Source organism: Aquarana catesbeiana, linkage group LG11 (genome assembly GCF_042186555.1).
Source record: "Aquarana catesbeiana isolate 2022-GZ linkage group LG11, ASM4218655v1, whole genome shotgun sequence".
Classification (NCBI taxonomy): domain Eukaryota; kingdom Metazoa; phylum Chordata; class Amphibia; order Anura; family Ranidae; genus Aquarana; species Aquarana catesbeiana.
Window position 1 is genome coordinate 111,515,036 of NC_133334.1, and position 27,773 is coordinate 111,542,808.

Here is a 27,773-nt window from a genome sequence, read left to right on the forward strand (position 1 = left end):
GTAAAGTGCAGCAACTGTCTGTTACTGTGTGACAAAGGACCTCAAAATTCTAGAATTGAAATCCTGATCACAAGCACCTAACCAAAACATAAATTTGTAGTGGGACTGGCCTGTAAACAGTCATTATAAGCCTGTACAGGATGAAAAGGCATGTGTTATGGGCCCGGGAGGGAGAAGCTATAGGCAAGTCACCGCACATCTGAGGGTTAGCAAGTGTACAGGGATGGTTAAACAGACCTAGACACCGAGTTGGCATGCATAGAGGAGAGGATAAGTGACCCTGGATGAAAACACCTCTCTCTCCTAGCTGCATAAATGCATCTTTTCATGCCGTCTGGGTTCTCCGCATCTGAAGCTTCATTCATATGGATGCATTTTTCCCCTAATCGTCTTTCAGGACAGCCACCTGAGAGCTTGGCTCCTCCCTTCTGTTTGGAAACACCTGCACCAGCTTGTATAAATTTCCTCCTCCCCTGCTGGCTCCTCAGTTATTTGTGTTTCCTCCAGTGGGGAGACACCATAGGAACCAGCCAGGAGAGCCAGAGGAGGCTCAGGCAAACATGTCCTGAAAGAGGAGTGGGGACTCCTAGGACAGACCAGAGAGGTTGGTGTACAGAGCAGCCTGGTGAGGCAAAGCCCTGTGAGCAGCAGTTACACTAACCTGGTCAGGAAAGTCGTTTTTCTGATTGCCACCCCCGCATCCCTGAGTGCAGGTCGAGGTCGGGGGGGCGGCCTTTTCAAACGCTGAGTGCAGTGAAGCGGAGCGCAGCTCCTGCAGTCTCATACCCCCAGCAGCATGTGAAAAAACAAACATGCCGGGTATTGGGATTGCACGGCCTGTGGCGGGTGACGTCATATCCGGCCGAAAGGGGGCGGGCACTTCCGGGTTCGCGGCTTCCGGTTCCGGGCCAAGAACGCTGAAAAGGAGCCAGGCATGGGCTGGAGAGGAGCCAGACAAGCTGTAGAGACAGCACAGGCTCCGGATGTGACACGAGGATGGCGGATGCAGAGGACCTAGACCGCACTGCTCCAGCAGAGACCAGCTCCAGCCATGTGAAGGTAAGGGGAACCTAGGGTGGAGCTCCCCTGGCCTGTACCACCACCCCCCCCCCCCCGCCCCCCCCATCAATTTAGGGCTAAGGGAAAGGGGGGAGTAGGTTAAAGGACCCTCATGTGTCAGAGGGTGGTTTCATAGGGCCCCTGGTGAGGCAAGCCCGAATGAAGTGTTGCACTCCTGCAAATGTGCGGGGGAAGGGTACTGTGTATTAATGGTATGGGGTTTTTTTGTCTTATGTCTTTTCAGAAAACAGAAAAAACCAGGGTCTCTCATGTTTCAAAAAAGAGGTGTCCTTCCTGTAAAGTTACCCTTAAAGATACCTGGGAAAAGGCATTATGCAAAGAGTGTATTAGTAAACTAGTACAAGAACACTCTTCAGAGCAGGGTGAGCTAGCGGCGTCAGTTAAGGAATTGTCTAATACCTTCGAATCCTTCAAAACCTTCTTTGAGGGTTTCCAAATGCCACAGCTTTTGACTGCTCCTCTGACAACACCATTACCAAAAACACAGGCAATACCCTCCACGAGTGCAGGCTCTTCAGTAGCCCCTAGGGAGGAGGTGGAGGAGGAGCCGGACAGTGCAACATCTGGCTCCCAAGAGTCTGAGGGGGAAGCCCTGGATGGGGATTCCAGGAAGCCATCCCGATATAAACTCTCTTTAGATGAGGTAGATCATCTATTAGGGGCCATCTATACCACGCTAGGTATACCAACAGAGAAAAAGACATTGTCACTGCATGATCAGATGTATGAGGGCCTGGGGGAACAGGAAAAGAAGAATTTTCCTGTTCATGAGGTCCTTATAGAGGCTATTAAGAAGGAATGGCAGGAACCTGAAAGGAAGCCATTTTTTTCTAAGGCCTTAAAAAGGCGATTTCCCTTCTCGGAGGACCCAGCATCAGTATGGAACAAGATTCCAAAACTAGATGCGGCCTTCTCGCAAGTGTCGAGGCACACGGACTTGGCCTTTGAGGACATGGGGGTTTTGTCTGAGCCAATGGATAAAAGGATGGACTCCCTGTTAAAAAAGTCATGGGACTCAACCGTGGGTAGCCTGAAGCCAGCAATGGCGGTCACGGTGGTAGCTAGGAACGTAGAGTTCTGGTTAAACCAATTACAGGCTCACATTGAGGCAGGTACTGCAAAGGAGCAAATCCTAAACTCATTTCCCACACTGCTGCGAGGTCTTGCTTATATCGCAGACGCATCCGCAGAATTGGTGCGAATGGCAGCCAGGTCCTCCGCCCTAGCCAATTCCACTAGAAGAGCATTATGGCTTAAGACATGGCAGGGTGACTGCGCGTCCAAGGCCAAGCTCTGTGGAATTCCTTTTACAGGGGATCTGCTATTCGGACCAGGCTTAGAGAAGGTGCTGGATCGAACGGCAGATAAAAAGAAGGCGTTTCCACTAAAACGTAAGGCAAATTGGAAACAGCCACAACAAAATAAAAGAAGGCAAAGAGGGAATACAAGACCCCGATTTGCAGCTCCCAAAATGGAAACCCAGAGGAAACCTTGGGTTCAGAGAGGGAAAGGCAAAGGGGGGGCGATTTTTCGTCCTCCTGAGCAAACCCAGAAGAAATGACACAATAGTCGCAGTAGGGGGAAGACTGGGGGCCTTCCTTCCGCAATGGGAAGAGATATCTTCCAACAAATTCATTTTGAGAACAATAAAGGAGGGATATCGTTTGGAGTTCTCAAAAGCACCCCCAAACAGATTATACATCACCAAACCCCCAAAAAACAAGGAGAAGGCCAGAGGGTTAATGAGATCCTTAGAGGAGCTCCAGCAACAAAAGGTGATAATCAAGGTACCAAGGGGAGAGAGAGGGCAGGGTTTCTACTCCCACATATTCGGAGTTCAGAAAACTTCAGGAAAGACCAGACCCATCCTCAACCTCAAGCCTCTAAATTTATCCATAACCTACAAAAGGTTCAGAATGGAGTCCATATATTCAGTAAGGGCCCTTCTGCCCCCAAACTGTTATATGGTCTCCCTAGACCTAAAGGACGCATACCTGCACATCCCGATACAGCGGGAGTGTCAAAAATTTCTAAGGTTTGCGATAGAGACGGGAAGAGGAATCAGGCATCTTCAATTTCAGGCTCTACCCTTCGGCCTCTCCTCATCGCCCAGAATTTTTACCAAGATTCTGGCCGAAGCTCTGGCACCATTACGGGTCAAAGGCATATCTGTCATAGCTTATTTGGACGACCTTCTCCTATTTGCAGAGTCGCCCCGGAAGTTACTAGAAAACCTCAGCTACACACAGACGTACTTAGAAAGTCTGGGTTGGCTGGTAAATTTGGGAAAATCCAATTTACAACCCAGTCAGCAAATAGTATACTTGGGGTATGTCATAGATTCAGCGCAACAAAGACTGTTTCTGCCCAAAGAAAAGATAGGGAAAATTCAGAAGGAAGTAAGCTTATTACAAGCCAATATACCGTGTGCCATAAGGCAGATAATGTCAACACTGGGACTGTTGACATCTGCGATTCCAGCGGTCCAATGGGCAGGCCTGCATTTTCGGCCACTGCAGGTGTTCCTGTTAAAAATGTGGGATCACAAGCAGGAGTCCTTAGACACCAGGGTTCTTTTATCAGTAAGGGTGAAAGGAACCTTATGGTGGTGGAGGACAATAGAGAACATAAACAAGGGACGGCTGTGGAATCTACCCATTTCCCGAATCCTAACCACAGACGCAAGTGGCGTAGGGTGGGGAGCGCATTTAAGCGCTCAGATAGCGCAAGGGACTTGGGGAAAAGAAGAAAGAAGGAGATCATCCAACTGGAAGGAATTAAGAGCAGTATGGTATGCACTTCAAGCCTTCCAGTCAGAGTTCAGGGGTCAACATTTACAGGTCAGGTCCGACAATGTGTCAGTGATCGCCTATATAAACAAACAGGGAGGAACAAGGAGCGGAGCCCTGTGGACATTAGCAGAGGAAATCTTGAAGTGGGGAGAAAGAAACCTACTCTCTTTGTCAGCAATCCACTTGAAAGGGGATTTAAACAAAGTGGCAGATTTCCTCAGCAGGAAAAAGGTGAGAGAAGGCGATTGGGCGCTAAGCCAGGAGGTATTCGAGCAGATAGCTCACAAGTGGGGAACACCTCAGGTGGACTTGTTTGCCTCAAAGGAAAACAGGAAAGTCAGAGCATTCTTCTCCCTGGAAAGAGAGGACGGAGCGCTCGGGGTAGATGCGCTGGCACAAGCATGGGCATTCAGAAAATGCTATGCCTTTCCCCCACCTATTCTCCTACCAGCGGTAATAAGAAAACTACGTACGGAGAATACAACGCTAATTCTCATAGCGCCCTATTGGCCCAAGAGACCGTGGTTCTCTATGCTCAGAGAACTCGCGGTAGAACCCCCCTGGTTTTTACCGATCCAGGAAGATCTACTCTCCCAGGGCCCAGTACACTGCCCCCAAGTGGAAAGATGGAACTTGGCTGCATGGTGTCTGAGGAGCAGTTGCTAGAAGCGAAAGGGTTCTCAGGCCGTCTAATAGACACAATGCTGAAAAGCAGGAAGATGGAGACAAGGAACATCTACCAAAAAGTATGGAGGTGTTTCAACAGATGGTGTATAGACAAAAAATTCAATACACGAGGCTCAGTGGCAGTCCTGGAGTTCCTACAGGACGGGATAGACAAGGGACTAAGTCTTAGCACGCTTAAAAGTCAAGTGTCAGCACTTTCTGTTTACCTGGAGAAGAGATTAGCATCTGATCCGTGGGTAATCAGACTCTTTAGATCACTGAGCAGACAAAGACCGATACAGGGTACAGTTTTTCCAAAGTGGGATCTGTCATTAGTGCTGCAAACTATGACAGCTCACCCCTTTGAGCCACTGGATGATTGCAACCTGAAGATGCTGACGTTTAAAGCAGTTTTTTTGGTGGCAATTACTACGGCTAAAAGGGTTTGTGAGATGGAGGCCCTATCAATCAGGCCTCCCTTTTTTCAGATTTTTCCGGATCACATAATTTTTAGAATGGATCTGGCATTTCTCCCTAAAGTGGCCTCGAAATTCCACAGAGGCCAGGAGATTGTGTTGCCATCATTTTGCCCAAATCCTTCTAAGGAACAAGAAGTAAAGTTCCATAGTTTAGATGTAAGGAGATGTGTTTTGCATTACTTAGAAGCAACCAAAGATATTAGGAAGACGGACTCCTTATTTATTTTGATTTCTGGAGCAAGGAAAGGGCAAAAGGCCACAAGACGTACTATAGCCAGATGGCTAAAAGAAGCCATTGAACAGGCCTATAGGTTAGGAGGTATGCAGGTCCCAGAGGGTATCAGGGCACACTCCACCAGGGCAATGGCTGCGTCGCAAGCAGAGAGAGCTGGAGCCACGCCGGAACAGATTTGTAAAGCGGCAACTTGGTCCAGCTTTGCCACCTTTGTAAGACACTATAGAGTGGATCTTTGGGCGGCTAAAGATCAGACCTTTGGACGCAAGGTCTTACAAGCCGTGGTCCCGCCCTAGGGGTAAGTGCTCGTTTATCCTCTCAGGTGGCTGTCCTGAAAGACGATTAGGGGAAAAACGAAGTTACTTACTGGTAACGTTCTTTCCCGGAGTCTTTCAGGACAGCCGGGTACCCACCCAATTGTGTATCAAGACATAGAGATTTCCTTACAGGAAATGTGATATAATGAATTGTGTTTATCATATATTCTTGTGTCTCCCCAGCGGACTGGAGGTGCTCTTTAAAGAACTGAGGAGCCAGCAGGGGAGGAGGAAATTTATACAAGCTGGCGCAGGTGTTTCCAAACAGAAGGGAGGAGCCAAGCTCTCAGGTGGCTGTCCTGAAAGACTCCGGGAAAGAACGTTACCAGTAAGTAACTTCGTTTTTCTTGCATTACCATTCTATCCCCTATATGCAAGGTGTGTTTGTTTTTTTTTGGAAACCATACCAAAATGCAGCACTTATTTTTAAGCTGTAAAATCCAGTAAAAGGTATAAATGTGCAACAAAGTAGAAAAGCACTCTGGAAGCCCCTGACCAGTGGCACAAAAGTACATGGATTTTGACTTTGTTCAATTTAAGGGTTGCAATGTGTGCTCTCCAGCAAGTATGCCCAAGCTCATGAGCTCCCAAAGTGGAAATGAGGGGAATGAAGACAAATGGAATACACTGGCTATTTTTTTTAATGGCTTTTTTATACTTACAACTTCACACAGTCTTCCGCTTGCATAAGCACGATGTGTACATCAAGCTTTTTGCAAACTTTGTTAAAGTGGTATTAAACCCAAAGGCAAACATTTATTGTAGCTCACCAATTCTTAGGTGTGATGGCTGCATTAGTTTTTTTAGGCTTGCTTTCTTTTTTCATCTTTTTTTTTTTTTTACGAATGCAAGTGTTTTTGGTAGAAGGCTCAAGACCTATTAAAAATCCCATCCTCCTATAAATATTTTTTTCTCTCTAAATCCTTAAAAAAAAAAAAAAAAAAACATTGGCTTCAGCCAAACTCCAGCTCACACTGCAGTTACAGCAAATGTGCTAGTATGTCTAACTTTTGAATGTTCGTGCACACAATATAATACTCAATTATTTATTTATTTTTTTTTTAGTAATAGATGTTATACCGAGCAAATGGATACCAGACATGTTACGCTTTAAAACTGCCTATGCTCATAACAGCACAAACTATAGTACCAAAAAAAAAAAAAAAATCTACATCGGTGAGGATTTAAAAGAAGCCTTTATGGGTTACACAGGAAGTGTGGCACTGAAATTTATTTCTCAGTCAGACATTCGATACCTCACTTGTAATGTGATCATCATTTACATATGCGTGCGGTGACCTACATGTGTTTGCATCTAGGCGCTTTAACTTTTTTTATTTTTTGCACTGTAACTTTTCTTTTTTTTGACTAAAATGTATTGCAATCACAAGGGATGAACAGCATCACTTGTAAGCATGGGCTGTGACAGATCTGGGGGTCTGTTGGAATCCATCTGTCTTCTTCCAAAGCATCTGATCAACCCAAGATCAGCTTGATCAGATGCTTTACAAGCCAGAAGTGATGAAATCCTTTGTTGCTTCCGGTTTCTTACATCACAAAGGGGAGGCTGGTATGGATGTACAGTTGTGTTCATAAGTTTACATACACTGGCAGAATTTATGATTTCTTGGCCATTTTTCCAGAGAATATGAATGATAAAACAAACTTTTCTTTCACTCATGATTTGTGTTTGGCTGAAGCCATTTATTATCAACCGTGTTTACTCTTTTTAAATCATAATGACAGCAGAAACTACCCTGATACATACCCTGGTGATTATGGCCTGATAACATGCACACAGGTTGACACAAAGGGGTTTGAATGGCTATTAAAAGGAAAAGGCTGAGGTAACCATCCTTACCTGTGATCTGTTTTCTTGTAATTAGTGTGTGTATAAAAGGTCAATGACTTTCTGGACTCCTGACAGACCCTTGCATCTTTCATCCAGTGCTGCACTGACATTTCTGGATTCTGAGTCATGGGGAAAGCAAAAGAATGGTCAAAGGATCTGTGGGAAAAGGTAGTTGAACTGTATAAAACAGGAAAGGGATATAAAAAGATATCCAAGAAATTGAGAATGCCAATCAGCAGTGTTCAAACTCTAATCAAGAAGTGGAAAATGAGAGGTTCTGTTGCAACCAAACTACGGTCAGGTAGACCAACTAAAATTTCAGCCACACCTGCCAGGAAAATTGTTTGGGATGCAAAGAAAAACCCACAAAACTTTAGGTCTCTCTGAAAACATGTGGTGTGGCTGTTTCAAGATGCACAATAAGGAGGCACGTGAAGAAAGATGGGCTGCATGGTCGAGTCGCCAGAAGAAAGCCATTTCTATGCAAATGCCACATAGTATCCTGCTTACAATACGCCAAACAGCACCGAAACAAGCCACAAGCCTCAAATCACCTGGCACAAAGTCATTTGGAGCGATGAGACAAAAATTGAGCTTTTTGGCCATAAACGCTTCATTTGGAGAGGAGTCAACAAGGCCTATGATGAAAGCTACACCATTCTTACTGTAAAAAAAAAAAAAAAAAAAGTGAATCACTGATGTTTTGGGGATGTGTGAGCTACAAAGACACAGGAAATTTGGTCAAAACAGATGGCAAGGTGAATGTAGTATGTTATCAAAGAATACTAGAGGAACATTTGCATTCATCAGCCAGGATGCTGCGCATGGGATGTACTTGGACATTCCAACATGGCAATGATCCAAAACACAAGGCCAAGTTGACCTGTCATTGGCTACAGCAGAATAAAGTGAAGGTTTTGGAGTGGCCACCTCAGTCTCCTGACCTCAACATCATTGAGCCACTCTAGGGAGATCTCAAATGTGCAGTTCATGAAAGACAGCCCAAGAATTTACAGGAACTGGAGGCTTTTTTACCATGGGGAATGGGCAGCTTTACCATCTGAGAAGATAAAGAGCCTCATTCACAAATACCACAAAAGCCTTCAAGCAGTCATTAATTTTAAAGGGGGCAATGCACGGTATTAAGAACTGAGGTATGTAAAACTTTTGATCAGGGTCATTTGGGTAGGTTCTGTTGTCCTTATGATTTAAAGTGGTTGTATGCCCTGTACCACCACCTTTACCTACAGGTAAGCCTATATTAAGGCTTACCTGTAGGTGCTTGAAATTTCTCCTAAACCGCCATGGTTTAGGAGATATTTACAAAAGACCCAAGCGCCAATGTCATTGGCGCATATGCCCTTTCTAATAGGGTGTCATGCCATGACTGGTGGCCCCCGCGCGCATGCACAGGAGTGACATCACACAACTCCAGCCAGTCACAGAGCCGGAGTTCACTACCCCGGAAGCAAGAGGGGCGAAGATGAAAGCTTCCTGCTAGTGGGAACAACTGTGACATTGCAGGCTTTGATTTCAGGTAAGTGACACATAATGGGCTACTATGCGATGCATAGTAGCCCATTATGCTTTACCTATGCAGGGACATAAAGAGGAAGTAGTTTAGGGGTTTACTTCCTCTATAAAAAGAGTAAACACAGTTGATTGATAATAAGGACCCTTTCACACTAAGACGCTTTACGGGCGCTAAAGTGCTAAAAATCACGCCTGCAAAGCGCCCTGAAAGAGCCGCTCAATGCACTCCAATGTGAAAGCCCCGAGGGCTTTCACATTGGAGCGGTGCGCTTGCAGGGCGGTCTAAAAAGTCCTACAAGCCGCATCTTTGGAGCGCTGTATTTGCCACTCCTAAAGCACCCCTTCCTTTGAAAACAATGGGGCTGCGCTTGCAAACCCGCCTGCAAAGTGCCGCTGCAGCAGCGCTTTTAACCCTTTTTCGTCCGCTAGCGGGGGTTAAAACTGCCCCGCTAGCGGCCGAATAGCGCTGCTAAATATAATGCTGTTTTACTGCTTTACGCCCGCAACGCTTCAGTGTGAAAGTAGCCTAAATGGCTTCAGCCAAACACTAACCATGAGTGAAAGAAAAGTTTTCGTGTTATTCATATTCTCTGAAAAATGGCCAAGAAATCATAAATTTGCCCAGGGTATGTAAACTTAGAGCACAACTGTACCTTTCTCCCCCTTAGCACACTGAGCGGCAGCAGTACCGGGCTCCCCGATTGCCTTGTTAGAGCCCAGTAAAGGTGCCGCCTGTAAAAGTGATCCTAAGTGGCTGTGTAGCTGCTCAGATCACTTATCTTGTACAGAATCGGTGGCTCAAAAAAAAAATAAAACTGTCAATCACTGCTGCAGCTATAGGGATCCAAAGATGCATATTACATACAGTGGACGGGAAGTGCTTACCACCATTCTACTGCTGTTTTGTTGAGGTGGACATCTATTTTTGGAGTGCCGTTTTTATAAATGTCTCTCGTCAATGGTATATTAATCTTTCACCTCTATTATACCACATCTAAACATTAACCCCTTTATCACCCTCCACCACATTGTACATTATGTTAAAAAAAAAAAAAATGGGGTTAATGTTAAGTCTTTTTGCCTTTTATAGAGTAATAAATATAGGGGTTTATTAACCGCTTCAGTACCAGACACTTTCACCACCTTCCTGCCCAGGCCAATTTTCAGCTGTCACACTTTGAATGACAATTGCAGGGTCCTGCAACACTGTACCCAAATTACATTTGTCTCTTTTCACACAGAGGTTTTTTTTTTTTCTAAATATAACAATTTTGTTTCTGTTATAAATTTGTACAAAAAAAAAAAAAAAATAATCATCTTTCTTCATAAATTTAGGCCAAAATGTATTCTGCTACATTTCTTTGGTAAAAAATAACCCAAATCGGTTTATATTATTTAGTCTGTAGGAGAGTTAGAGTCCACAAACTATGATATAATACATATATCTGAAAATTGATCAATCCTGATGTACTGAAGGTCTATCTTTTCTTGAGGCCCGAAAATACCAGGATACAAATTCCAAAAAGGGGTCATTTGGGTGGTAAGTAGAGAGACCAAGGTATTTAGTAAGGGGCATGGTGAGTTTTTATAAGTTGTAATTTGTTTGTCACAATTGTTTGGAAAATTAAGAACTTTTTCGCAGTACAGCATCATCTAACTGGTGTGGCGGTGATCAGGGACACTGGTGACAGTATGTTGAATTTTTTTTTTTCATACCATAGTAACACCGTACTACTTTTTGGGAAGTGAGCAGGATTTTTTTTTTTTTTTTTTTTTTTTTTTTTTACATGTGAATTTCACTGTTCTAAGCAACCGTTTTTTTACTGAATGAAATTGATTAATTTAGTGTTGATTATTGTGGTTAGCTGTGATTTACCACAGCTAATCACATGGTAGAGATGGCCTGTGATTAGCCCTCTATGTACCATGTGATCACTGTGACCAATCACAGAGATCAACACAATAGTACACAATGGATGGCATGAATGAAATTCATCCAATATGACAGTATACAATTGTCATATGCTCTGCTGTGGCTGATACCATCATATCATATATCGTATCGGCAGCAGCCAGTACACTGATCAGTCATCCGCTGCGTCCAGTCGTGCTGCAGCACAGCCTGTGGGCACATTCCAGCAGGACATTATGTTGTATATGAGTCTAAAAAAATATACAAACTGTATTTAGATACACTAATGCATCTCAGAGTAACTGTCACTCGAGCTATAGCCACGCTAAAAAAAATGCCTGGCAAGATACAGGCTGGTGCGGAAGTCATTAAAGCTCCCCTCCTCAAATACTTACCTGAGCTCAATCTCAATCCAGGTTGGCACACAGAGAAGAGGGGAGGGGTGAGCCCCAAGAGCACCAGCAGGAGACCCCAGAATTGGGGTCCGTGCAAAGAGCAGCCCCAAAGAAATTGCACAGAGCAAGTAAGTATAATGTTTTTTGTTTTTTTAACACAAACCTTTACTATGACTTTAATGGGAGTTTTAGTGGGGCTTTGAACCTGCTTCTAGAAATAATAAAGTTTACTGAAGCCTTTCTAGCAGCTGCTTTTTTTTTTTTTAAGTGACCGCCTGGATTACTATTAGGATTTGTGTTTCAACAATGCTTGCCAAAAACTGTAAAAGCTTGCTGTACCAACTGCTCTCACAAGCTAAAAACAGTGTGAACATGCATTTAGGTAGGTAGATTCAGCCCAGGTGCTATAAACAGTGTGCACAGATAGGCTTTAACTCCCTGTGCAGTTCAGTGAAGTAATTCTAGTGTACCAGCTCAGCTTTGTTCTTTACAATGGACTGGCTGCATATGGGACTCTATGCACTTATTTAAATCCAACAATTAATGTTGTATTACATACTGTTCATACTCGGTCACTATGGGATTCAGTTTCTGCAAAAAAAAAAAAAAAACACTCCCTCTCTCCTCCTCCATGCCCACTAACCAGCTAAACACAATGGGGGCAGGATTTTACATCTCGACTTATGGAGACTTCACCTCCCAGGCTAGAGGGGTGTGCCACCTCCTGTGACTGGCAGATATCTGCCCACACCACGTTTTGCTAAAAATAATAGATTTGATTCCAAATATATATTTTGTATGAGAATTTAAAACAGTTTATTGATATTCGTTAATTTTATAGTCTGTATCCCAAAGGCTGTTTTTTATTTTGTTTTTAATTATGAACATGTGACCAGCAGCAGAGGAATAGACAGGCTGCCAAAGAGCCGAGTCATGTGACAGCTGTGAAGGTACTTGTGCATGTTTTTTTTTTTTTTTGAAATAATTACAGTGCCATCATCTACTTACAGAAAGAGAAGGGCTAATGTAAATTAATAGTGTGTGTTTAGTATTTTAAATGAACTCTAGATTATTTTGTATATGCGCAAATCTTTGTAAAAATAGCACATTTCCCAGCACAAATAAAGAAGCACCATTGTACATACCATCATCTTCTAATATTCGCTGCTGTCCCTCTACTTTCCCTAATCCAGCTTCCGTACGCCTAGTTTTAGGGGTCCTTTGGCCGCTCTCCTCTCTGCTCGTTTAGCTTCCATCTCTCGCTGCCGTTCTTCTCTTTTCTTTCTTGCCATTTCAGCTTTGCTCATGCCTGTCATGTATGACAATCACCACACATAGGTAATGTAGCATAGCAAAACCAGCAATAGTATCAAACACACTTTCCTTCACCAGGGGAGTCTTTCTGGTGTCTGCGGATTTAAAGGGCTCATACTTGCATGTCACTATCCAATGCATGTGTTTCCCAAGTTTTGCTGAGGGCCCATACATTACCAGATGTGGCAGGTACTTTGGAACTGCACCAAAGATGTTCATCAAGGTGCTGGCCCCAATACTGGCCCTGTTTATACCCTTGTGGCATCTCTATAGTGGGATACTTGGATAACCTCCTGTCTAGACATTATAGTTTGCATGGATCCTGAACATCCAGAAATGACACTAAAACCGACTCATCAGTTAGAGTAACTGGGCCTAGTTTTGGACACATCTCAGGCAAGAGTGTGTCTTCCACAGACTTTACAATTGCAGGTTCAAGCTCTCTCCAATCTAGGAGCTGTCTGACTCTACATATTCCCTGGGAATCCAAGGTCTGATGGTTAGCCTCCTCAGAGGCAGTTCCTTTGCCCAGTTTCACCCCAGAACTCTACATCATAAAATTCTTTTGTCACAAAGTCAATCAAGTCTGTGGATTTGTTTGGCACTGAGAACCGGGTAGTTCTTGGCTTGATGCCAGCAGGACACCAGCCTGCCGGCCTGTGGAGAAGTCTAGAGCAGCTGTCAGTGCAGGGAACTTGGTAATCAGAGTCTCGTCTCACAATCAACAACTTGGAACTTTGGGAGATTGTGCCATTTCTGAAGCATTGGGACCTGTGTCACAGATAGGGGACACCAAATGTAGACATCCTGCCTCAACAGCAAACTGGACAGAATAGTCTCCAAGCATAGAGATCCTATACCCGAGGCACTGGATGCCCTGATGGCTTTATAGGATCAGTAAACCGTGCTCTACACCTTTCTTTCACCGTTTTGTAGGATTGAGATAGGGGCACTCGGGTGTTTCACATTGTTCCAGACTGGTCCATATAGATGGGATATATCAACCTGGTAAGACTTCTGGTGGACCCTGTGTGAGCTTCTCCATATTATCGGGATCTTTTATCTCCAGGAACAATTAACCACCATGCTTCACGAGGGCTGGCTTTAATAGCACGCATATTACCTGATTTTGAGACGGGTGTGTCTAAGATATGGAATTTACAAGCAAGTCCAAATTCATTTTATTCAGAGTACAGTACAGGCACAAGTTTAATTCAATGACCCTGTGTTAAAGGCTGGTACTTTCAGGTGATTGTATATTAGCACACCGCCTGGGTGTCCCCCTATAACCCTACACCACTCCTTGAGTCTTTAGTATTATAGCAAGCATTACAGAGTAACACAGGAATAGAGGGGAGGGTGTCCTGTACGCTTTTCCAAGATGTGGAATTTACAGGGGTGTGTGTGTGTGTGGGGGGGTGGGGGTGGGGGGGGGGGGGGGTGGGGGACTTCCGTCTCAGTTCGCCACAGCAATCTGAGCCTGAAGTGGGAGCAGGTACCTGTTCTAGCGCCCCCCCCCCCCCCCCCCCCCCCCCCCCAAAAAAAGTGCCAAATGTGGCAGTGGCAACAAGCAGGGCTTCCCCGTTTTGGTGGAGCGCTGCTTTAAATGGACTCTAAGAAAAGGATTTTGAGCCAGTCATTTAGCAAGTACACAGCTTTTTTATTTTTTAAATATAGACTTGTGTGTATGAGTGTCAAAATAGGCTCTTCTGCACAGGAGGCTTGAAAGTGCAAGGAATGGGATGCCTCAAAAAAACAGGCATTAATGCTGGCCATACACCGTTAGATTTTCTTGGTTCAGCCCCAACAGATTCCTCCATAAACGCTATACAGCACTGATGGACCAATCTTCCTCTGTATTGCCTAGTATTCTGATGGCCAACACCAGCTAAATTTGAAGCAGCTGCTATTCGCCTAGCAGTTTTCCAGCCGGCTCCATGGATTTTTTTTCAGTCAAAGGATGTCAGCGGGAACAGCCCAAGGCAGACACCCAATGTGTTAATTTTGTCAAGCTCATCAGGAAAACACTTGAAATTTGAGCTTGAGTAAGGGGTTAGCTTTCCATAATGATGCATACTCAGAAATGCTGAAGACAGAATCAATACTTCCACCTGGTGCTACAGGACCATTCATACTGATGACTATGGGCAATCATAGTTTAAGGCTGGTTAGGCAAAGACAGGAAATGGAAGCGCTTGCCCCTGGTTTGACACCCACATCTCTGATTATCTGTCAACATATTGGTTTTCATAGAACTTATCAAATGTAATGTAATAAGAAAACATAACTTTGTGGCTTTCCACTGCTATTTTGGGACATTTAAAACTAAACTCCAGGGGAAATAAAAATCGTCTCCACACTGCAGGGGGTTAAATGCTTGTTGCAAGGGTAAAAGAAAAAACACTTTTGTTTACTTTGATCCTCCATTCCCGCAGCCTTCACTTTCCAGCGGTTACAGGCCCTCTGGCTTCAAATATAATGCAGGGTCCATAGCACTGCACTGAATGTGAGGACACCAAGGGACATTCCACAGCCAAACTATGCCAACTACCAAGGCAGCAGGGATCAAGTCAGTAAAAATGAAAAATGTGAAGCTTTCCTCCAGGGATTACATAACACTGAGCAAAAACTGTAATTTTTACTGGTAATCAGTCATACAAAACTACAACTTGCTGCCTCTTAACTAATGATTGTTGTATGATCTTTTATGTGATTACTCACATACAATGGCAGCAACACAAAGCATCAAGGGATCAAATTACTATAGGAAGTATAGTCTGGAGCAACCAATTTTGGAAATCTATAACCAGGGACAATTTCTGGCTTTGGAATTGAATACTGCCTAGTGATGCCTGCTTAGTACAGACCTTTTGAAAACAAACAAGAAGATGCCCTTAGAGTTCAGGTTTAGTTTTGCAACACAAATTATAAAAAGAGGGTTGCATTGCTATGGGTAACAATTTTGGGCTCTTCATTGATCAGCAGAAACAGCTAGCTTGGTTGAGCACTACTTTATCTCACCTTGATCTGCTTCCACAGATTCCCAGTTGTCATCTCCTCCCCAGTCCCCCATAGCATCCGAACTGTGACTTTCATCCTGTTTCTGCATCACAAAAAAATGTGTGATCAGTATACATTCCAAAGAGCTAGCATCCTAATACTCAATCTAAAATGATCACTGGATGACAATGCTGCAGAATGCACAGAGCCTTTTCTTAGTCAATTCAGACATTTGTTATCCATTTATAAATTAAAATTATCTTTTGTCATTCCAGAATGTCACAAGTATCTAACAAATGATGTTTCTTTCTCATCCATTGAGGGATGCAGGAAGTGATCAACTGTTGGGTTATACTGTCACCTACTAGAAGATTTGAAAGTGAGAAAAAACAAAAGGGGCCAGCCCTTCTACCTCAGTATTTTGCTAGTGTCCAAGGAAGATGGCTGCTTTTTTTCAGCTTAGCTAGGAAAAGTCTGTTTTCTAGTTTTTCTAGTTTTTTTCCTTCTCTACACCACTGCTAGAGCTGGTCTCTACAACTGCAGCTATTCAGAGCATCCTATCCTCAGCGTGACTTTTGAGGTGCCATGACCATACTGGAAACTGCACATCTAGCCTGGAAGTGACCTTCTGGTAGGTCCAGAGCCATTGGCATTGACTCAGTGCCTGCCGTCTCAAATGACTCATTCTGTGGGTAAGCTGTCTATGCACTGGGAGCTACTTCATTCTTTGGATCGCTGGGCGCCTACAAAATTCCTGCTCTCTGATGTGCTAACATAATTCAGTGTCACTCATACTCTTTCCTGCCATTCCCATGCCATGCCGAGGAAGCATTTCACCATCAGTTCCTACTGCCCATCTAGTGCCTAATCTGGAATTCTGCTACCCTGTGATTATAGGGTCTACCCCACCAGTCTCCTTAGCTCTGCTGGGTGAGGCCGAGTTCCTTGCCCTATCAACCGGGGTCTCTACGATATTCACTCCTGACTCTGTGGCCACATTCACCTAGCCCCTCACTGATCCTGCCCGCAGAGGGCCTAAGTGTGCTCACATGCCCTCCTCCGCAGAGTCTACTGTTGATCTGCCTGCGGCCATAGAGGCAGCCGGACAATCAGTCATAGCACCATTTCTGACAGATTCTGTGTCATCTTAGTCTTTCACTGAAGGGCGCATCTTTGAGGAATTGCAGTCTTTTATTGCCCCAGATATAAAACCATTTTGGCTTTAAGTGCTGCAGTACATATCAGCCTCTATGGGAAATAGACCTGATAGGCCTTGGATGCCCCGTGTGATGGCTGGATCTTGCTAAATAGTGGTTTATACCAACCGTGGATCAGCTAGTTACCCACCTTAACAGGGATAACATTAGGTTAGTGGAGGGCGTGCTCTCTTTTAAGGATTCTACTGACCAATTAGAACACCTCTTTAGAATCAAATTCTCATAGGCAGGGCTTGCCCTCTGCCCTATTCTGGCTGTGTCCCTAATCTTCTAACTGTGGCAGAATGGTGTAAATCCCTCAAAAGGGATCTCTCCACTGCAGCAGTGCATGCTATCCTGATTGAGCGTGCAAACCAGATGACTAGAGTTCTACGTTTTAGATGTGATGGCGTGCTGAAAGGGTTTTGGCTTGTCTCCCGTATGGATCTGTTGATCCAAAACGTACAGAACACTCTTTTCAGGGTGCTGGGAGAAAACCCCTGATCCAAGGCTTGGCAGACCCCTCTGGTAGAGAGAGATGACATCTCTTTGCACTTTCCCTGGACAATATCATCAAGGACATCACTAGAGACCAGATGTCAGGAACATTGTAACAGCTACCAATTTTATATGCCGTAAACACCTGCATGCGCATTAGCTCAACTACATGTGCGTTGCCGCACAAACGTACGCGCAGATATGTGGCCATGTCTACTGTCACCAAACAGGCTATTTAAAGCAAAATATGGTTGTGGCTAGATGGTACCATTGGATGCAGCACCTCATCCCAAAATGATTAAATAGCTAGTTGAATATGGGGATAGGGGATTATAACGGTGCTAGGGTCAAAATAATACAAAGAGAAAGAGAGAGTTTAAAATGGCAAAATTACAAAAATTATTTTTATTCGTAGAAATGTAACAAACATGGAAACACATTCGAATGATTAACAATAAAACCAGACTTATATATTGCGTACGACCCAAGATGCAGTGAAATAGGCCAGATGGAGAAGGCTTAACGAAATGGGGGCTCGGTTATCCTACATGTTTCGCCAAGGCATTGGCTTCCTCAGGGAACAAGAGCTCAAATTAGGTATGGGAAAGTCTGTACATAAGGGTAAAGAAAACGATATATAGACAAAAATATTAACAATATGATATTAAATGCACAACTGAATAATATAATGATCAAATATTGTGGCTGGGCAATCACACAGAGAGGTGGCTCCAGTATCCCCTGTAACGCAGACGTATCTGAGAGACCGACAACCAGGGGGGGCACGAAGAGCGCCCCCACAACGGGGAAGGGCAAGCTGCGCCGTATATTGTGCCTGCAGGGGGTACGCAGTAAACCTGACAAGGGAATGCATTGGGAATAGGTGAGTGAATGTTAAATATATATTGAACGTTGCGTTTAAAAATATTAGGGGTGATGCAGTTATGCATCAATTGCAAAAAACAAAAAAGTTTTTGATGATAAGTAACTCACGCTATAAATTAAAAACAGTTGATTGAAGGAAGGGAGAGGTGCCTGTAGGAAAAAGCGCACACACAGCAGGGCAGTTGGGAGAGTTGGCAAACAATCAGCCTCTATAGAAAAAATAAATGGATTTGCTTAACCAATGGACCTGATATTACTCACCGAAATAGGGGGGAAAAAAATGCACAGAAAAAAAGCTTACCTAGTAAGATATATAGCAAACCAAATAACTCATTTGGATGTTTTTATATATTGTATTCATAAAAGGAGGTCTTTTTTGAAGAAAAAACAGAGGCAGTGAGTCCTAAAGGGGAATAGATCAAAGGGAATGTATTAAAGATTAAGGAACTGTGCTGGAGGGGACTGAAAAACTAGTTGAAAAGACCAGGAATAATTACCTGATAGGCCGTGTGGCAAAGTATATAACTCCGAAGGGGTCAATATTAATGATTATCCAGGAGAAGGATGGTAGCTCCAAGATGATAGCACCTAAAGAGGAATAATTCAGGGCTAAGCAAAGAGTGGAGTTGAAAGTATTATTGGTATGATGAAAATTCCAGTTACCTGATTCATGTGTGTGAGAGCAAGTACAGGCACGTCCCTCGTCCAGCGTGTAAACCGAGGGACTGGCCGGTTCCTAAAGTACCCCCCACACCTGATCAGATAGTGATCAGGTGTGCGGACGCAAGTAAAGGGCGTCCGCGCATATGCGCAGTGCGGCGCCCCGGAAACTACATGTTCCGGCATGCACCGCACGCGCATGCGCAGACACTACGGCCAACCCGTGGCAAATGAGAAGGCATGACGCCATGGAATGGGTGGTCCCAAGGCGCCATAGAAACTCGCCTTGGGACCACCCATTCCATGGCGTCATGCCTTCTCATTTGCCACGGGTTGGCCGTAGTGTCTGCGCATGCGCGTGCGGTGCATGCCGGAACATGTAGTTTCCGGGGCGCCGCACTGCGCATATGCGCGGACGCCCTTTACTTGCGTCCGCACACCTGATCACTATCTGATCAGGTGTGGGGGGTACTTTAGGAACCGGCCAGTCCCTCGGTTTACACGCTGGACGAGGGACGTGCCTGTACTTGCTCTCACACACATGAATCAGGTAACTGGAATTTTCATCATACCAATAATACTTTCAACTCCACTCTTTGCTTAGCCCTGAATTATTCCTCTTTAGGTGCTATCATCTTGGAGCTACCATCCTTCTCCTGGATAATCATTAATATTGACCCCTTCGGAGTTATATACTTTGCCACACGGCCTATCAGGTAATTATTCCTGGTCTTTTCAACTAGTTTTTCAGTCCCCTCCAGCACAGTTCCTTAATCTTTAATACATTCCCTTTGATCTATTCCCCTTTAGGACTCACTGCCTCTGTTTTTTCTTCAAAAAAGACCTCCTTTTATGAATACAATATATAAAAACATCCAAATGAGTTATTTGGTTTGCTATATATCTTACTAGGTAAGCTTTTTTTCTGTGCATTTTTTTCCCCCCTATTTCGGTGAGTAATATCAGGTCCATTGGTTAAGCAAATCCATTTATTTTTTCTATAGAGGCTGATTGTTTGCCAACTCTCCCAACTGCCCTGCTGTGTGTGCGCTTTTTCCTACAGGCACCTCTCCCTTCCTTCAATCAACTGTTTTTAATTTATAGCGTGAGTTACTTATCATCAAAAACTTTTTTGTTTTTTGCAATTGATGCATAACTGCATCACCCCTAATATTTTTAAACGCAACGTTCAATATATATTTAACATCCACTCACCTATTCCCAATGCATTCCCTTGCCAGGTTTACTGCGTACCCCCTGCAGGCACAATATACGGCGCAGCTTGCCCTTCCCCGTTGTGGGGGCGCTCTTCGTGCCCCCCCTGGTTGTCGGTCTCTCAGGTACGTCTGCGTTACAGGGGATACTGGAGCCACCTCTCTGTGTGATTGCCCAGCCACAATATTTGATCATTATATTATTCAGTTGTGCATTTAATATCATATTGTTAATATTTTTGTCTATATATCGTTTTCTTTACTCTTATGTACAGACTTTCCCATACCTAATTTGAGCTCTTGTTCCCTGAGGAAGCCAATGCCTTGGCGAAACATGTAGGATAACCGAGCCCCCATTTCGTTAAGCCTTCTCCATCTGGCCTATTTCACTGCATCTTGGGTCGTACGCAATATATAAGTCTGGTTTTATTGTTAATCATTCGAATGTGTTTCCATGTTTGTTACATTTCTACGAATAAAAATAATTTTTGTAATTTTGCCATTTTAAACTCTCTCTTTCTCTTTGTATTATTTTGACCCTAGCACTGTTATAATCCCCTATCCCCATATTCAACTAGGCTATTTAAAGCGGTTGTATAGTCTTTTTTTTAACTTTTACCTACAGGTAAGCCTATAATAAGGCTTACCTGTAGGTAAAAAAAAAAATCTCCTTAACCTTTACGGTTTAGGAAATATTCCCCTTGTTATGAGCCGCTGACTGCAGCGGCGCATGCGCACAGGGGATTCTCGGCTGAAGGCCCGGCAACTGCTGGACCTTGCAGGGAAAGAAATCTCCTGCACGCATGCGCGGGAGTGATGACATCGTGGCTCCAGCCACTCACAGTGCTGGAACAGCGATACCCGGAAGACACGCCGAGGCAACATGTCAGCTACCTCGGCGTGGACCAGGTAAGATACCGACGCCTCGTTCTAAGGTAAGTATTTCACAATGAGCTAGTATGCGGTGCATACTAGCTCATTATGCCTTTTGCTTTACAGAGGTAAAAAAAAAAACATTTTCAGCGGGTATACAACCGCTTTAAACCAGAGTTCTGAATGACCTTCAGTCTCGCTTCTGTGTTCCTGATCCTCATACTGATCCTGTTATTGACCCAGCTTCCACCTGGCCTGCATTTGGATTACCCTTGTCTGCTTATGTTTGCTGCCCATCTCAGTTACCGACCTCGGCCTGGACTTCTGACCAAGAATCTGAGGATCGCTTTGTACATTGCTGACCTCTGCTTATTCCTGACTCTGATTTAGTGTCTTCTTGCTTAGCTGTTACTGGACTCCGATTGTGGCTCAACTCCGCTTATAACTGAACTTGCAGTATCCAGGGGTACTCTAACAGGAACTGTGCAAGGGGTCACCTTCATCTTGGGCTCTGCATACGTCTACATTTCCAGCACCATTCAGCCATGTGGAACCTGAATGAGGGGGTCTCGCCTATGGACACTGTCAGAAAATAGTGGCAGCTGGTAAACAGTTTATCAGGTCTAAATTACCTGGTTGGTTTTCTGTGAAGCCACGGAGAATAAATCCACATGTTTCTCACCACCTTCACTGTCCCAGTTGTATTCACTGGCCGGTCTTGTGCCCTCTGGCAGGGAGAAGGAAGACGGTATTTGGCTTTTAGGATTGGAGACAGGCTGAAAAGAATCTTCCCAGCCCCAACTTTCATCAGCAGCAGATATTCTGCTATCCATAAGCCTCTGGTCACTCACAGTATTTGGTTTAGATTTGGAAGATGAATGTGTAGCCTAAAAAGGGAAATAAATACAACTATTACAATTTATACAGGTGCATCTCAAAACATTTGAATATCATCAAAAAGTGAATTAATTAAATTCAAAAAGTGAAACTCATATTATATAGATTCATTACACAAAGAGTGATATATTGCAAGCATGTATTTCTTTTAATTTTGAGGATTATGGCTTACACCTAGTGAAAACCCAAAATTCAGTATTTTGGAAAATTAGAATAGTGTAAAAAAGTTATTATTGTAGACTCATGGCCTCTCAGTCTGGTTCAGTAGGTTACACAATCATGAGAGAGACTGCTTACTTGACAGTTGTCCAGAAGACAGTCATTGACACCCTCTACAAGAGGTAAGTCACAAAAGGTCATTGCTAAACAAGCTGGTTGTTCACAGCATGCTGTATCCAAGCATATTAATGGAGAGGTGAGTGGAAGGAAAAAGCGTGGTAGAAAAAAGGTGCACACGCAACAGTGATAAATAACCGCAGCCTTGAGAGGATTGTGAAGCACACTCCAAAGACATGCTGGTAGGTTAATTGGATCCTGTCTAAATTGTCCCTAGTATGTATGAATGTGAGTTAGGGACCTTAGATTGTAAGCTCCTTGAGTGTAAGGACTGATGTGAATGTACAATGTATATGTAAAGTGCTGCGTAAACTGACGGCGCTATATAACTACCTGAAATAAATAAAAATAAATAAGCAAAGGCCATTCAAGAATTTGGGGGAGATTCACAAGGGGTGGACTACGGCTGGTGTCAGTGCTTCAAGAGCCACCACACACAGACGTATCCAGGACATGGGCTAAAACTGTCGCATTCCTTGTATCAAGCCACTCCTGAACCAGAGACAACGTCAGAAACCTTTTACCTGTGCCAAGGAGAAAAAGGAGTGGACTGTTGCTCAGTGGTCCAAAGTCCCCTTACATTTTGTATTTCATTTGGAAATCAAGGTCCCAGAGTCTGGAGGAAGAGTGGAGAGGCACAGAATCCAAGTTGCAAGAGGTCCAGTGTGAAGTTGTCACAGTCAGTGATGATTTGGGGAGCCATGTCACCTGCTGGTGTTGGTCCACTGTGTTTTATCAAGTCGAAAGTCAGCACAAGCTCTCTACCAGGAAATTCTAGAGTACTTCATGATTCCCTCAGCTGACCAGCTTTATGGAGATGCCGATTTCATTTTCTAGCAGGACTTGGCACCTGCCCACACTGCAAAAAAGTACCAATACCTGGTTTAATGATTATGGTAATACTGCGCTTGATTGACCAGCAAACTCGCTTGACTTGAACACCATAGAGAACCTGTGGGGTATTGTCAAGAGGAAGATGAGAGACACCAGACCCAACAATGCAGATGAGCTATCAAAAGCAACCTGGGCTTCCATAACACCTCAGCAGTGCCACAGGCTGATCGCCTCCATGCCACTCCGCATTGATGCAGTAATTCATGCAAAAGGAGCCCCAACCAAGTATCGAGTATATACTATACTGTACATGAACATACTGTGCAGTAAGCCAATATTTCTATATTAAAAATCTTTTATTGTTCTTATGTAATTTTCAAATTTTCTGTGATTTGTGGCTAGCTGTAAACCATAATCATCAAAATTAAAAGAAAAATGCTTGAAACATATCCTCTCTTTGTGTAATGAATCAATATAAAATAAGAGTTTCACTTTTTGAATTGAATTATTGAAATAAATTCACTTATTGATGATATTCAAATTTTTTGAGATGCACCTGTATATTTAGTAAAAAACACTCTGCACACCATTTGTAACTTTAAATCTGATCTTTGAAGTACCAATACACACAGCATTCATGGCTGATGTGCAAAAGAAGAGGAATAGCTGACACTCCTGAATGCCATTATATTACAAACACTGGTGTTCTCTGAAATATGTATATCGACAACATACCAAAGGTCCGGCACACGTGCCAAGTGTAAAGTCCCATGGGAAAAGGCTTAAAGAGGGAACAGGATGGGAGGTGAGCTCTTGTTACAGTGATCTCTTATAGAGAACTTTAGAGTAGTGATAGTAATCATCACGCTGTGGACATCATGGTTGTGGGGGACAGCAAGAGCTAAAGCTGCTGTAAAGGATCTTATTGAACATCAACTAACACAAGCAATAGCAGCAGGTGTTACACAAGCAGACACATTCAGGTGAGCTGGAAAAGCAAGAAACCCCCTTTTGACCAATGTAATTTTTTATGCCCGGTAATGTATTTTAAAGAGACCCTGAAAGGTTTTTAAACAATCAAAAACAGAAGCTCCTTGTAAGGGAAAAGGTAGTAAACTCACCAATCTCCTAGCTCCCCTTCCATACAGTTCTGCTGTCCCCGCCATTCTCTTTATCATGCAACACTTCAGGAAACTGTGCATTGTTCTTCAATCCTCTGACCTTTATGTCCATGCAGTGCCTTGTAATGAAGTAGTGGTCAGAGGATAGGACCACAGTGTGGGCAGAGGACACAGGCATCAGACACTACTGCTAGAGTTTAACACCTAAGCGACTGACAGACTGCAGCTCTGGAATAGTAGGAAAAGTAGCAGACATGCAAGTATAATACCCCTTCGCTTGAAGGAATTGATGTTTTCATTTGTTTAAGCCCTTCATGCCTAAGCCTTTTTCTGGCACTTGTTGCCTACAAGTTAAAATAAGTATTTCTTTCTATAAAATTACTTAGAACCCCCAGACATCATAATATATATATTAGCAGGGGCCCTAGAGGATAAAATGGAAATCGTTGCAATAGTTTATGTCACACTGTATTTGCGCAGCGGTCTTTCAAATGCAATTTTTGTGGAAGAAATACACTTTCATGAGTTAAAAAACAAAACAGTAAAGTTAGACCAATTTTTTTGTATAATGCGAAAGATGTTACGCCAAGTAAATAGATACTCAACATTTCATGCTTTCAAATTGCGCACACTCATGGAATGGCAACAAACTACAGTACTTAAAAATCTCCATAGGTGACGCTTTAAACATTTTTTACAGGTTACCTGTTTAGAGTTACAGAGGAGGTCTTGCGCTAGAATTATTGCTCTCGCTCTAACGATCGTGTGATACCTCACATGTGTGGTATGAACACTGTTTACATTTGTTGGTGCGACCTATGTATGAGTTTGCTTCTGCCAACATCCCCTCCCTCTGCTTGTTATTACAAGAAAAGCCGACTGTCCACTCTAAAAAAACGGTACCGGGGTGAACAAAATGATTTTATTTTTCTTACGCATTTACTTCTGTGCATACAACCTACTAATCCCAACTACGAAAAGTAAAACCCTGTCACCTACAGGGTCTCTGTTAATAATCAAGACGGTGAAAAGTGTTGGAGGATGTGTTACTGCTCTTACCATCTTTTCCTGTGTCTTTTTACTACTGCTCTGGCCCCAGGCTGTGTCCCAGTCATCACTTTCTGTTTGTCCCTTGTTCTGATCTCCATCCTGTGCACAAAGTTATTGGATGCATTGGCTATTGGCAAAAAAAAAACCTGCATTCCAAGCAAGCAAATTCAGTTGTGTGAAAAAAATCTGTCTCCCCCTGGTCAATCATTTGTTTTTTTGATTTTTAATAAAATGTCCAGTCAGAGAAACAACTTAAATATTACATGTTTCTGCAAAGTTTATTGCACTAGTTACAAATGATTTTCTAGGTGCATCAGTCACAAAAATGTATATGAAGATATGAAACATACTCCCATACATATCAAAATACGCCCAGTGGTGGCCATACACTATGCAATCTGATTGCGCAGTCTTTGGTGTCACCTTTGGCTGTATGATGCAGGGGTCTACCCTCACTAGATGCAGATTGGGTGCATTGCTCAGTTGTGTACTCCTGTTGTATGGTTTTGATGGTTCGGGGGAGATTGTAAAAAGATATTATGGTTCAATTTTATAGTTTATTGCCTAGTTGTGCCTTTAACAAGAGATTTTTTTTTTATGTACAGTGGGGACAGAAAGTATTCAGACCCCCTTAAATTTTTCACTCTTTGTTATATTGCAGCCATTTGCTAAAATCATTTAAGTTCATTTTTTTTTCCTCATTAATGTACACACAGCACCCCACATTGACAGAAAAACGCAGAATTGTTGACATTTTTGCAGATTTATTAAAAAAGAAAAACTGAAGTATCACATGGTCCTAAGTATTCAGACCCTTTGCTCAGTATTTAGTAGAAGCACCCTTTTGATCTAATACAGCCATGAGTCTTTTTGGGAAAGATGCAACAAGTTTTTCACACCTGGATTTGGGGATCCCCTGCCATTCCTCCTTGCAGATCCTCTGCAGTTCTGTCAGGTTGGATGGTAAACGTTGGTGGACAGCCATTTTTAGGTCTCTCCAGAGATGCTCAATTGGGTTTAAGTCAGGGCTCTGGCTGGGCCATTCAAGAACGGTCACGGAGTTGTTGTGAAGCCACTCCTTCGTTATTTTAGCTGTGTGCTTAGGGTCATTGTCTTGTTGGAAGGTAAACCTTCGGCCCAGTCTGAGGTCCTGAGCACTCTGGAGAAGGTTTTTGTCCAGGATATCCCTGTACTTGGCCGCATTCATCTTTCCCTCGATTGCAACCAGTCGTCCTGTCCCTGCAGCTGAAAAACACCCCCACAGCATGATGCTGCCACCACCATGCTTCACTGTTGGGACTGTATTGGACAGGTGATAAGCAGTGCCTGGTTTTCTCCACACATACCACTTAGAATTAAAGCCAAACAGTTCTATCTTGGTCTCATCAGACCAGACAATCTTATTTCTCACCATCTTGGAGTCCTTCGGGTGTTTTTTTTTAGCAAACTCCATGCTGGCTTTCATGTGTCTTGCACTGAGGAGAGGCTTTCGTCGAGCCACTGTGCCATAAAGCCCCGACTGGTGGAGGGCTGCAGTGATGGTTGACTTTCTACAACTTTCTCCCATCTTCATCTCTGGAGCTCAGCCACAGTGATCTTTGGGTTCTTCTTTACCTCTCTCACCAAGGCTCTTCTCCCCCAATAGCTGAGTTTGGCCGGACGGCCAGCTCTAGGAAGGGTTCTGGTCGTCCCAAACGTCTTCCATTTAAGGATTATGGAGGCCACTGTGCTCTTAGGAACCTTAAGTGAAGCAGAATTTTTTTTTGTAACCTTGGCCAGATCTGTGCCTTGCCACAATTCTGTCTCTGAGCTCTTCAGGCAGTTCCTTTGACCTCATAAATCTCATTTGCTCTGACATGCACTGTGAGCTGTAAGGTCCTATATATACAGGTGTGTGGCTTTCCTAATCAAGTCCAATCAGTATAATCAAACACAGCTGGACTCAAATGAAGGTGTAGAACCATCTCAAGGATGACCAGAAGAAATGGACAGCACCTGAGTTAAATATATGAGTGTTACAGTAAAGGGTCTGAATACTTAGGACCATGTGATATTTCAGGTTTTCTTTAATAAATCTGCAAAAATGTCAACAATTCTGTGTTTTTCTGTCAATATGGGGTGCTGTGTGTACTTTAATGAACTTAAATGATTTTAGCAAATGGCTGCAATATAACAGAATGAAAAATTTAAGGGGGTCTGAATACTTTCCGTCCCCACTGTATATATTTTTATCTTTCTTCTATCTACTAGTGCTCTTAGACCTAGGAGTAGGTTTTGTGTGGAATAATCATGATTTTTTATTAATATTAGTTCTTGTTATTAATAATGTTTGATAGTATTATTTATAATACCCTTTTTATAAACCAGTTGGAAATAAAAATTATGTTTTATGATGAAGGGAATAAATGATTGGTTTACTGAATGGGAAAAAAAAAAAAAAAAAAAAAAAAAAAAAACACACTGCAAGTCATTTCCACCATCACTACAGGAGTTAATAAGGAAGCTACACAAGAGTTAATCATGGAGCTGACATATAAAGGACCAGACATGCTGACATCCCAAGGAAGGGACCATAGGTTTCCAAAACCAGTAGCTGAGCATAGCAATCAGAAAGATTGTTGCATGCACTTGAAC

The 27,773-nt window shown here is 43.3% G+C and overlaps 2 protein-coding genes across 6 annotated transcripts in view; one reads left to right on the top strand and one right to left on the bottom strand.

Moving 5' to 3' along the window:
• Positions 1-27,773, bottom strand: part of SCYL1 (SCY1 like pseudokinase 1) — a 120,165-nt gene that overhangs the window by 1,054 nt on the left and 91,338 nt on the right. For 3 of the 5 annotated variants that reach the window (XM_073604890.1, XM_073604893.1, XM_073604889.1), the window contains 4 exons: positions 25,149-25,238; positions 21,534-21,788; positions 15,597-15,678; positions 12,407-12,570 (listed from right to left, as the gene is read on the bottom strand). In XM_073604890.1, coding sequence (XP_073460991.1) covers positions 12,446-12,570; positions 15,597-15,678; positions 21,534-21,788; positions 25,149-25,238 — 552 coding nt within the window. In that variant the 3' untranslated portion in view covers positions 12,407-12,445. The remainder of the gene's footprint in view (positions 1-12,406; positions 12,571-15,596; positions 15,679-21,533; positions 21,789-25,148; positions 25,239-27,773) is intronic. The other 2 variants (XM_073604892.1, XM_073604891.1) reach the window with 1 other exon arrangement.
• On the top strand, positions 3,911-5,892 carry LOC141112257 (uncharacterized). Its single transcript, XM_073604894.1, has 2 exons — positions 3,911-5,574; positions 5,649-5,892. Exon 1 carries the CDS (start codon positions 4,274-4,276, stop codon positions 5,546-5,548), a length of 1,275 nt encoding a protein of 424 aa, XP_073460995.1. The 5' UTR covers positions 3,911-4,273; the 3' UTR covers positions 5,549-5,574; positions 5,649-5,892.